Below are 12,522 nucleotides of genomic sequence, written 5' to 3'. Positions count from 1 at the left end.
AAATAGGAGCAGAGGCGAACGTAGTCTTAAGAAATTCAAAAGCCTCAAGCGCCTCTGGGGACCAGACACGATTGTTACCATCCTTTTTAGTCATATGGGTTATGGGCGCTACAATAGAAGAAAAACCTTTAATAAAGCGCCTATAATAGTTAGCAAAACCAAGAAAACGCTGAATAGCTCTCAAACCTTGAGGTAGAGGCCATTCTATGACAGCAGAAAGCTTCTGGGGATCCATACGAAAACCCTTAGCAGAAATTAAATACCCCAAGAACTGGATTTCGGATTGATCAAATAAGCATTTTTCTAGTTTACAATTAAGTCCATTAACAAGAAGGGTTTTCAAAACTGTTTTAACATGCATATGATGAGTATGCAAATTCGTTGAATATATTAACATGTCATCTAAGTACACTATTACAAATGTGTGAATAAACTTCCGTAAGACGTCATTAATAAATTCTTGAAACACTGCTGGGGCATTACAAAGACCAAATGGCATCACAGTGTACTCGTAATGACCAGTGTTAGTATTAAATGCAGTTTTCCATTCATGGTCCTTCTTTATACGTATTAGATTGTATGCACCTCTAAGGTCCAGTTTAGTAAACACAGTAGCATGTTTTAGTCTGTCAAATAATTCTGTGATTAAAGGTATAGGGTAAGCATTTTTTATGGTGATTTTATTTAGACCCCTATAATCGATACAAGGTCTCAAATCGCCCTCCTTTTTCAACACAAAGAAGAACCCAGCCCCAGCCGGAGAAGAGGATCTCCTTATAAACCCCTTTTGTAGAGATTCTTTAATATATTCCTCCATGACACGGTTTTCTTGAGGAGATAAAGGATACACCCTACCTTTAGGAGGTATAGTGCTAGGCAATAAATCGATAGAACAATCATAGGGTCTACGAGGTGGTAATTTGTCAGCCTCCCTTTTATCGAAGACAGTCTTGAGAGATAAGTACTGAGGAGGTATAACAGTAGACAAAGGAAGAGTAGTAGGAACATTAATAGAATTTAAAGGGGTGATTTTAACGATACAAGACTCTTGGCATGCATCACTCCAAGATACTATTTGTCCTGACTCCCAGTCAAAAATGGGATTGTGAGAACGTAACCACGTGTACCCTAACACGATATGAGAGGAAGGAGAGGTAATGACCTGAAATCGAATGGTTTCCATTCCCTTTATACATATGCAACGGTTCGGTTTCATGAGTAATAACTGGGAAGCATAATGGTCTACCATCTATGGCCTAAACGGCCAAGGGTGTCTTCTTCTCTCTAATGGGTATATTGTTTTCCCTAACAAAATCAGAATCTATGAAATTCTAAGCTGCCCCTGAATCGACCAGGGCTAGTATGTTCCCAGCTATGCAATTATTTTCCATATGCAGAGAAACAGGGAGAAGTAATCGGTTAAGAGGCAATTTTGGGGACTTAGATATCACACCCAAGGCCAGTCCCCAATACGGTCTTAGGTGCGATAGTTTTCTGGAAGCACGGGACTTTCTTTTAGTATATGTCCCTTCCTACCACAATACAGGCAAAGTCCCTCCTTTCTCCTATACAATTTTTCAGCATCAGAGAGTTTGGCAACCCCTAATTGCATAGGTTCCTCCTCTGATACCTTGAAACTCTCAGGATTAGTAACTCTAGGAGTATTTCGTGTAACAAAAGTCTATTCCTATTCTTAGTATAGAGTCTGTCGCGAATCCTATTGTCTATATCAATGAGATAGTCGATAAGGTCCTCTAATGGGATAGGAAGATCCCTAGCCGCTACCTCATCCAATATAGTGTCAGATAAACCTTCCGTAAATGCAGTAGTTAGCCCATTGTTGGTCCAATCTACCTGTGAAGCAAGGGTACGAAACTGAATAGCATAGTCAGCAACAGACTTAGATCCCTGTTTCATTCTCATTAATGCTCTGGCGGCATTCTTTGACCTTTTAGTTGTGTCAAAGGTTCTACGAAAAGCCGTAAGGAAGCTATTGAAATCATGCACCGTAGGTCCATTATCCTCCCAAATAGGATTTGCCCACTCAAGTGCTTTATCAGTAAGTTGGTGCATAAGGAACCCAACTTTAGACCTATCAGTGGGAAAAGAACGTGGATACATCTCAAAGTGGAATTCCACTTGATTAATGAATCCCCTGCATGTCTTAGCTTACCCTCCATACCTAGGAGGAGGGGTTAAATGTGCAGAGGCATTAGGCATGGTAGATACATCTGGGACAAGAGGTGCAGGAGACTCTGGTACAGTTACCGGAGTAGTTCTAGATAAAAGTGTCTGGAGGGCCTGAGCTATCTGATCCATACGGTGATCCTGCTCTACAAATCTAGCCTCATGAGAAGCCATTTGCTGAGCTAAATCTGCAGGGTCCATGGCCCTATCATAATGTCACGGTAGTTTACCCCAACTCGCAAGATTTAATCCAACAATTGACAAAATAGAGCAGAGATACGTCTTACTGGACCTTAGAATGGCCGGACTAGACGTAGAGGAGAGAAATACAGAGTCAGGAACGATCCGAGGTCAAGGGTACAAAGAGACAGCGAAAACAAGAATGAGCCAAGGTCTGGTACACAGTAAACAGTAAGCCGGCAAACAGTACAAACAGGGATAAAGAGATAAACGGAGTCAGATACAAAGCCAAGGTCAAGTACGAAGAATCACAACTGAACACAACAAGCGCTAAAGGGAACTGAAACAGAAACCACGATAGGGCAGGGAGTTAAAGTAACCTGTAAAAACAGAATATTTGGCCCACGCAACAAATTCTGCAAACCTCCCTTTCCTGTTAATTTCCAAGAATTAATCTGCATTTCATTTTGTACAACTTGCTGCGAGCCAATTGGCAGCAAAGTCTTGAATGCACTGCTAGAATGAAAGCAACTCTGCCTGTGACAGACACTAATTGCCTCGCTGCTAGAATGTGGTTAACACACTGATAGTCAAACCTTTCTTACCGCTTGCATATTAAGACACATCTGGAGCAATTACTTTATTAAAGATCTGCAGATATGGAGATCCATTTAACAGGATTTCTATTGTAGAAAAAAAATCCCATAGCTACACAGTGAAAAAGCGTTTAATCCACATACAGGACTGGAAAAGTAAGCTATTGTTAGGCTACGCTTACCATCAAAGTGACACAGTGTGTTACCGTCATGATATCAATCCTTAATAGGGCAAAGCACGATCAGTACAAATGTTCGATTCCGTGATATGCGGATAAGAATATTGAACATAGAAAGGACCTATGCCTTGGGAGCCTTTCTTAAACAGGTAATCCAAGCACAATATGTGCAAGAATGTTGAATGCTGGGAGATATGTTATACTACTATGGCACAAAGCAAAATATCTTCAGTTATTTTATAATGCAGATTCCTTTACCCTGTAGCACAGAGACAAATATACTGTACATGTGATAAACTGATGTGAGGTGCAATGCGCCACAATGCAGATTGATGTGACCTATCGCTAAGACATATTTAAATCTCTGTTAGTAAATCGCAATGTAGACAAGCAAATTGTCTCGTGAATGTAAAGATTTTAAAGGGACACTATAGTCACCAGAAAAACTACAGCTTATTGCATTTGTTCTGGTAAGTATAATCAGTCCCTGCAGGTGTTTTGCAGTAAACACAGTTTTTTCACCAAAAATGCAGTGTTTACATTACAGCCTAGGGCAGGGTTAGGCAACCTTCGGCTTAGCAGATGTTGTGGACTACATCCCCCATAATGCTCTTACACCCACAATGCTGGCAAAGCATCAAGGGAGGTGTAGTCCAAATCATCTGGAGTACCAAAGGTTGCCCACCTCTGACCTAGGGATACCTCCACTGGCCACTCCTCAGATGGCTACTAGAGGTGCTTCCTGGGGCAGTGCTGCACAGTGTGACGGACATTCAGTGTCTCCACCCTCTGCATGGAGACACATAACTTTCCTCATAGAGAAGCATTCATTCAATGTATCTCTATGATGAGATGCTGATTGGCCAGGGCAGTGTTTGGCTTGTGCTCGCTCTGCCTCTGATCTGCCTCCTTGACATTCTCAGCCAATCAAATGCTTTCCTAAGTGAAAGCAGTGTGATTGGTTTAGACCACCACTTCTGATGATGTCAGCCAAATAGGCAGATCAGCAGCAGAGCCAGCATCAGCAGACTCGAATAAAGGTAAGATTTTACTATATTTTCTCGCTGCCCCTTTGTTTCTTTGGCCCAGAGCAACAATGTTGATGATCTCAGCCAATCCAATGCTTCTCCATAGAGGAAGCGACTCTAGTGGCTGTCTTCCTGACATGGAATGTTAACCCGTTCCTGCAAAACTGCAATGTTTTCAGTTGCAGGGATAAAATGACAGGGACATGGCACCCAGACCATTTTAACAGGGACATGGCACCCAGACCATTTCATTGAGAGGATGTAGTCCGGGTGCCCACTGAGCCCCTTTAAAGTGATGGACTATTCCAGGGAAAATAAAAGGTCAACTGTTACAATGATAAGGGGAGATGGTTGTGTATTAAACTGTTGTATTACAGGGAAGGAAAGACATGGTTTTCTATTATACTGTGATGTTACACAAAGAGGACACAGTTGTGTATCACACTATTGTGTTACAGGGAGAGGGGGACAATGTTTTGTATAACACTGTTGAATTACAGCGAAGGGAGACAGACATCACTATATTAAAGTTTTATTATCGGAAGGAAAGACAGGGCTGTGTATCACAATGTTGTATAACAGGACTGAAAGTAGGAATTTTGTATTAAATAATGTCATGTTATAGATAAATCATTTATTGCTTTTTATTAAAACAGTGTTACCTTACAGACAGGGGACACAGTGTGTTTGCATTACAGAGAGGAGATCCACAATAGTTTATTCCAGTGTTATTATACAATACAGAGAGAGGAGCCGTGTATTACTGTGATATAGTATTTTAATAGGAGCTGTGTATTGTATTGATATAGTATTATAGAGGAGATGTGTATTATATTGATATAGTATTATAGAGGAGCTGTGTATTGTATTGATATAGTATTATAGAGGAGATGTGTATTATATTGATATAGTATTATAGTAGGGGCTGTGTATTATATTGATATAGTATTATAGTAGGGGCTGTGTATTATATTGATATAGTATTATAGTAGGAGCTGTGTATTATATTGATATAGTATTATAGTAGGGGCTGTGTATTATATTGATATAGTATTATAGAGGAGCTGTGTATTATATTGATATAGTATTATAGAGGGGCTGTGTATTATATTGATATAGTATTATAGAGGGGCTGTGTATTATATTGATATAGTATTATAGAGGGGCTGTGTATTATATTGATATAGTATTATAGTAGGGGCTGTGTATTATATTGATATAGTATTATAGTAGGAGCTGTGTATTATATTGATATAGTATTATAGTAGGGGCTGTGTATTATATTGATATAGTATTATAGAGGAGCTGTGTATTATATTGATATAGTATTATAGAGGAGCTGTGTATTATATTGATATAGTATTATAGAGGAGCTGTGTATTATATTGATATAGTATTATAGTAGGGGCTGTGTATTATATTGATATAGTATTATAGTAGGGGCTGTGTATTATATTGATATAGTATTATAGTAGGGGCTGTGTATTATATTGATATAGTATTATAGTAGGGGCTGTGTATTATATTGATAGAGTATTATAGAGGGGCTGTGTATTATATTGATATAGTATTATAGTAGGAGCTGTGTATTATATTGATATAGTATTATAGTAGGGGCTGTGTATTATATTGATATAGTATTATAGAGGAGCTGTGTATTATATTGATATAGTATTATAGAGGAGCTGTGTATTATATTGATATAGTATTATAGTAGGGGCTGTGTATTATATTGATATAGTATTATAGTAGGGGCTGTGTATTATATTGATATAGTATTATAGTAGGGGCTGTGTATTATATTGATATAGTATTATAGTAGGGGCTGTGTATTATATTGATAGAGTATTATAGAGGGGCTGTGTATTATATTGATATAGTATTATAGAGGGGCTGTGTATTATATTGATATAGTATTATAGAGGGGCTGTGTATTATATTGATATAGTATTATAGAGGAGCTGTGCATTATATTGATATAGTATTATAGTAGGGGCTGTGTATTATATTGATATAGTATTATAGTAGGAGCTGTATATTATATTGATATAGTATTATAGTAGGGGCTGTGTATTATATTGATATAGTATTATAGTAGGGGCTGTGTATTATATTGATATAGTATTATAGAGGGGCTGTGTATTATATTGATATAGTATTATAGAGGGGCTGTGTATTATATTGATATAGTATTATAGAGGAGCTGTGCATTATATTGATATAGTATTATAGTAGGGGCTGTGTATTATATTGATATAGTATTATAGTAGGGGCTGTGTATTATATTGATATAGTATTATAGTAGGAGCTGTGTATTATATTGATATAGTATTATAGTAGGGGCTGTGTATTATATTGATATAGTATTATAGAGGAGCTGTGTATTATATTGATATAGTATTATAGAGGGGCTGTGTATTATATTGATATAGTATTATAGAGGGGCTGTGTATTATATTGATATAGTATTATAGAGGGGCTGTGTATTATATTGATATAGTATTATAGTAGGGGCTGTGTATTATATTGATATAGTATTATAGTAGGAGCTGTGTATTATATTGATATAGTATTATAGTAGGGGCTGTGTATTATATTGATATAGTATTATAGAGGAGCTGTGTATTATATTGATATAGTATTATAGAGGAGCTGTGTATTATATTGATATAGTATTATAGAGGAGCTGTGTATTATATTGATATAGTATTATAGTAGGGGCTGTGTATTATATTGATATAGTATTATAGTAGGGGCTGTGTATTATATTGATATAGTATTATAGTAGGGGCTGTGTATTATATTGATATAGTATTATAGTAGGGGCTGTGTATTATATTGATAGAGTATTATAGAGGGGCTGTGTATTATATTGATATAGTATTATAGTAGGAGCTGTGTATTATATTGATATAGTATTATAGTAGGGGCTGTGTATTATATTGATATAGTATTATAGAGGAGCTGTGTATTATATTGATATAGTATTATAGAGGAGCTGTGTATTATATTGATATAGTATTATAGTAGGGGCTGTGTATTATATTGATATAGTATTATAGTAGGGGCTGTGTATTATATTGATATAGTATTATAGTAGGGGCTGTGTATTATATTGATATAGTATTATAGTAGGGGCTGTGTATTATATTGATAGAGTATTATAGAGGGGCTGTGTATTATATTGATATAGTATTATAGAGGGGCTGTGTATTATATTGATATAGTATTATAGAGGGGCTGTGTATTATATTGATATAGTATTATAGAGGAGCTGTGCATTATATTGATATAGTATTATAGTAGGGGCTGTGTATTATATTGATATAGTATTATAGTAGGAGCTGTATATTATATTGATATAGTATTATAGTAGGGGCTGTGTATTATATTGATATAGTATTATAGTAGGGGCTGTGTATTATATTGATATAGTATTATAGAGGGGCTGTGTATTATATTGATATAGTATTATAGAGGAGCTGTGTATTATATTGATATAGTATTATAGTAGGGGCTGTGTATTATATTGATATAGTATTATAGAGGGGCTGTGTATTATATTGATATAGTATTATAGAGGGGCTGTGTATTATATTGATATAGTATTATAGAGGGGCTGTGTATTATATTGATATAGTATTATAGAGGAGCTGTGCATTATATTGATATAGTATTATAGTAGGGGCTGTGTATTATATTGATATAGTATTATAGTAGGAGCTGTGTATTATATTGATATAGTATTATAGTAGGGGCTGTGTATTATATTGATATAGTATTATAGTAGGGGCTGTGTATTATATTGATATAGTATTATAGAGGGGCTGTGTATTATATTGATATAGTATTATAGAGGGGCTGTGTATTATATTGATATAGTATTATAGAGGAGCTGTGCATTATATTGATATAGTATTATAGTAGGGGCTGTGTATTATATTGATATAGTATTATAGTAGGAGCTGTGTATTATATTGATATAGTATTATAGTAGGGGCTGTGTATTATATTGATATAGTATTATAGTAGGAGCTGTGTATTATATTGATATAGTATTATAGTAGGGGCTGTGTATTATATTGATATAGTATTATAGAGGGGCTGTGTATTATATTGATATAGTATTATAGAGGAGCTGTGTATTATATTGATATAGTATTATGGTAGGGGCTGTGTATTATATTGATATAGTATTATAGAGGGGCTGTGTATTATATTGATATAGTATTATAGAGGGGCTGTGTATTATATTGATATAGTATTATAGTAGGAGCTGTGTATTATATTGATATAGTATTATAGAGGAGCTGTGTATTATATTGATATAGTATTATAGTAGGGGCTGTGTATTATATTGATATAGTATTATAGAGGAGCTGTGTATTATATTGATATAGTATTATAGTAGGGGCTGTGTATTATATTGATATAGTATTATAGTAGGGGCTGTGTATTATATTGATATAGTATTATAGAGGGGCTGTGTATTATATTGATATAGTATTATAGAGGAGCTGTGTATTATATTGATATAGTATTATAGTAGGGGCTGTGTATTATATTGATATAGTATTATAGAGGGGTTGTGTATTATATTGATATAGTATTATAGTAGGAGCTGTGTATTATATTGATATAGTATTATAGTAGGGGCTGTGTATTATATTGATATAGTATTATAGTAGGAGCTGTGTATTATATTGATATAGTATTATAGTAGGGGCTGTGTATTATATTGATATAGTATTATAGAGGGGCTGTGTATTATATTGATATAGTATTATAGAGGAGCTGTGTATTATATTGATATAGTATTATGGTAGGGGCTGTGTATTATATTGATATAGTATTATAGAGGGGCTGTGTATTATATTGATATAGTATTATAGAGGGGCTGTGTATTATATTGATATAGTATTATAGTAGGAGCTGTGTATTATATTGATATAGTATTATAGAGGAGCTGTGTATTATATTGATATAGTATTATAGTAGGGGCTGTGTATTATATTGATATAGTATTATAGAGGAGCTGTGTATTATATTGATATAGTATTATAGTAGGGGCTGTGTATTATATTGATATAGTATTATAGTAGGGGCTGTGTATTATATTGATATAGTATTATAGAGGGGCTGTGTATTATATTGATATAGTATTATAGAGGAGCTGTGTATTATATTGATATAGTATTATAGTAGGGGCTGTGTATTATATTGATATAGTATTATAGAGGGGTTGTGTATTATATTGATATAGTATTATAGAGGGGCTGTGTATTATATTGATATAGTATTATAGAGGGGCTGTGCATTATATTGATATAGTATTATAGAGGAGCTGTGCATTATATTGATATAGTATTATAGTAGGGGCTGTGTATTATATTGATATAGTATTATAGAGGAGCTGTGTATTATATTGATATAGTATTATAGAGGGGCTGTGTATTATATTGATATAGTATTATAGAGGAGCTGTGCATTATATTGATATAGTATTATAGAGGGGCTGTGCATTATATTGATATAGTATTATAGAGGAGCTGTGCATTATATTGATATAGTATTATAGAGGGGCTGTGTATTATATTGATATAGTATTATAGAGGAGCTGTGTATTATATTGATATAGTATTATAGAGGGGCTGTGCATTATATTGATATAGTATTATAGAGGACCTGTGCATTATATTGATATAGTATTATAGAGGAGCTGTGCATTATATTGATATAGTATTATAGAGGACCTGTGCATTATATTGATATAGTATTATAGAGGGGCTGTGTATTATATTGATATAGTATTATAGAGGGGCTGTGTATTATATTGATATAGTATTATATGATATTGATGTATATTATACAGTACAGTCAGTGGGTGGGTGTTGTGTGACTGTGATATTAACCCAGGCAGTGACACACAGTGTACAGGACTCACCTTGGACACCATGCCTCCCTCCTCCTTCCCACATAGGGTCAGTACGGCGGCCGCGGAGGGATAAACCTTCCCAGTTAGTGCGATCGCCGAGCTGATCTGCCAGGCTGGGGCTGATCACGTGACTGAGACAGCTGAAGGCTGGGGCTGATCACGTGATTGAGACAGCTGCAGGCTGGGGCTCTGGGCTCTCAGAGTCAGTCAGTGCACACCATAGACATAGAATACTATGTCTATGGTGCACACAGAGCTTTACCTCCTGACTTTGCAGCTCACAGTGTACTCACTGCTGTACCAATACAGGGGCTGCAAACTGCACCATTCCTCATAATGGGTCACTGCCATAGGGAAACAAGCAATGAGTCTGACTCTGTCCTGCACTGATTGTCATTTATACCTGGGTTTGTGAATTGCACAGCTAAGGCTGAGTGTTCTCGTGGAAAAAAGACGAGTATACACAGGAATATAAACAATTATTTCAATTTTTTAGAAGAAATACTCCAAGCACCATAACCACTACAGCCCACTGTAGAACTAATAGGCCCAGGAGTGTCCAGACACCATCCCATGATAGGTAGTTAAACCATTTTAGTACAGTTTGAACACTTTTCTGGGTCTCTTGTGGTCCGTGGATGCACTCTCTGCTTCCAATTTTCTCCTGTAGGAGAATCCGGTTAGCTCTAGAGGGCCAGGCAGGACAGCGCTCATTGAGTGTCAGCTGAGCGCCATCATCAAATTAGCGAAGTCCTGTATCTCCCTGATTTTAGTCCGCCTTGACGCCTTGCTTGTTGTGCAGTAGCAGTGCGTACGCAACAGGGGGCCTGGTAGATTATCAAGCCAATCTAAAATGGTTCGATTACTTAAGGGACACTTTAAGCAACAAAACAACTTCAGCTTAATGTGTTTGGGGTACTATACATGCGCTGTAGCCTCACTGCAATATTCTGCTCTTTAGGCGTTAAATTACTTTATTTATGCAGACCTAGCTGAGATTCACACAGCTTCCCTACAAACGTACTGAAATAGAGTCTACATTTCTTAGCTTTCCTTATTGTGCAGTCTGTTTAGTTTAAAGGGTTATTCACTAACGTGAGAATTCACAGTTAATTCTAAATTTATTTCACTTTTAAGGCCAAACAGCCAAACCCGAATCTCTAGGTCAGCCATCCTTTCAGAACAGCTACCTTGGCCTTCACTTAGAATTTTCCCTTTTGTGAATAACCCTGTTGTAATATTGTATCTCCTGCTCTGTTAATAGTCTGCTGGAGCCTGTAGGAGCTTTGTGTGTGATTAAAGTTCAATCAACAGAGTAGGAAATGAGATCTAATTGAAAACGAAACCATTTAAATTTAAATAGACTGTAGTTGTTATGGTGCTTGCAGTGTTTCATTATCTACTTGCCCGCTGGCCTCAAGTCACCTAGATATTTAGAATTTGCTTCCAGAATATTTGTATCCAGATGGAGGACATTCAGACATTCAGAGGACATTCATAACTCTTCTTGTCTGTACTGTGTGTCTGTACTGTATGTCTGTATTATGTGATTGTATGGGCTCCTCAAACTGCCCATTTGTTGGTTTTGTCCACAACCCAATCTTCCATTGAGAGAATGAGAACAATTAATCAGGATTCAGGAAACAACACAATCAAACAAAAAGGACCATTCAATACAGAGAATTCAGTTTATTGAAAGCCATCCTATACAACTGAAGATTGCAATATATTTCTTTTAAAACAAAAGATACTTTGAATTAAGTTAGAATAAATATATTCAATGTGCAGATTGCGTTTTTTAAATAAGTATTTTTTTCCTCTAATTTCTTGCAAAAAGAAAGCCATCCTATACAACTGAAGATTGCAATATATTTATTTTAAAACAAAAGATACTTTGAATTAAGTTAGAATAAATATATTCAATGTGCAGATTGCGTTTTTTAAATAAGTATTTTTTTCCTCTAATTTCTTGCAAAAAAAAAAGAGAGCAATATGTTCCTTTTTTTTATAATGTCGCAGTGCAACTTACATTTTACACACCTGTGCAATTTACCATGAGGTATCAGTCCAGTGAGGAATACACAGTGAAATTTATATTAATTAACATTAATTTAAGTTTTCCCCTAAACAGGGCAACGTGAAGAAAATTACCAGTATTAGGCCAAAAATAGCCTTAATGTTATGCAGCGAATATATCCTTGGTAGTCAACTACAGGTGGTCAACCTTTGACCTGCGATCCAGTCTCTTACTGGACCACAACTCTTGAAAAGCTCGGCCTTTGAGGTTGATGGGAGTGGTAGTGAAAAAACAGCCAGTGTGCTTCCGTTTGACCAGTCTTGTTTAAAAAATACAAACAAATGCCTTTTAACCTTGATAAAAGGGAACATGTATCTACAAACAGGAAGAGACACACCGT

General features: G+C 35.8%; 1 protein-coding gene across 3 annotated transcripts in view; it reads right to left on the bottom strand.

The window, feature by feature from the left end:
* Positions 1-10,222, bottom strand: part of APOOL (apolipoprotein O like) — a 31,842-nt gene extending 21,620 nt beyond the window's left edge. For all 3 annotated transcript variants that reach the window (XM_063431860.1, XM_063431861.1, XM_063431862.1), the window contains exon 1: positions 10,115-10,222. In XM_063431860.1, coding sequence (XP_063287930.1) covers positions 10,115-10,126 — 12 coding nt within the window. In that variant the 5' untranslated portion in view covers positions 10,127-10,222. The remainder of the gene's footprint in view (positions 1-10,114) is intronic.
* Between the last annotated feature and the right edge of the window lie 2,300 nt (positions 10,223-12,522).

The sequence above is a fragment of the Pelobates fuscus genome, chromosome 9, assembly GCF_036172605.1.
Source record: "Pelobates fuscus isolate aPelFus1 chromosome 9, aPelFus1.pri, whole genome shotgun sequence".
NCBI classification, from domain to species: domain Eukaryota; kingdom Metazoa; phylum Chordata; class Amphibia; order Anura; family Pelobatidae; genus Pelobates; species Pelobates fuscus.
Note: the sequence above shows the minus strand (reverse complement) of the source record. Positions and strands in the feature narration are given on the sequence as shown.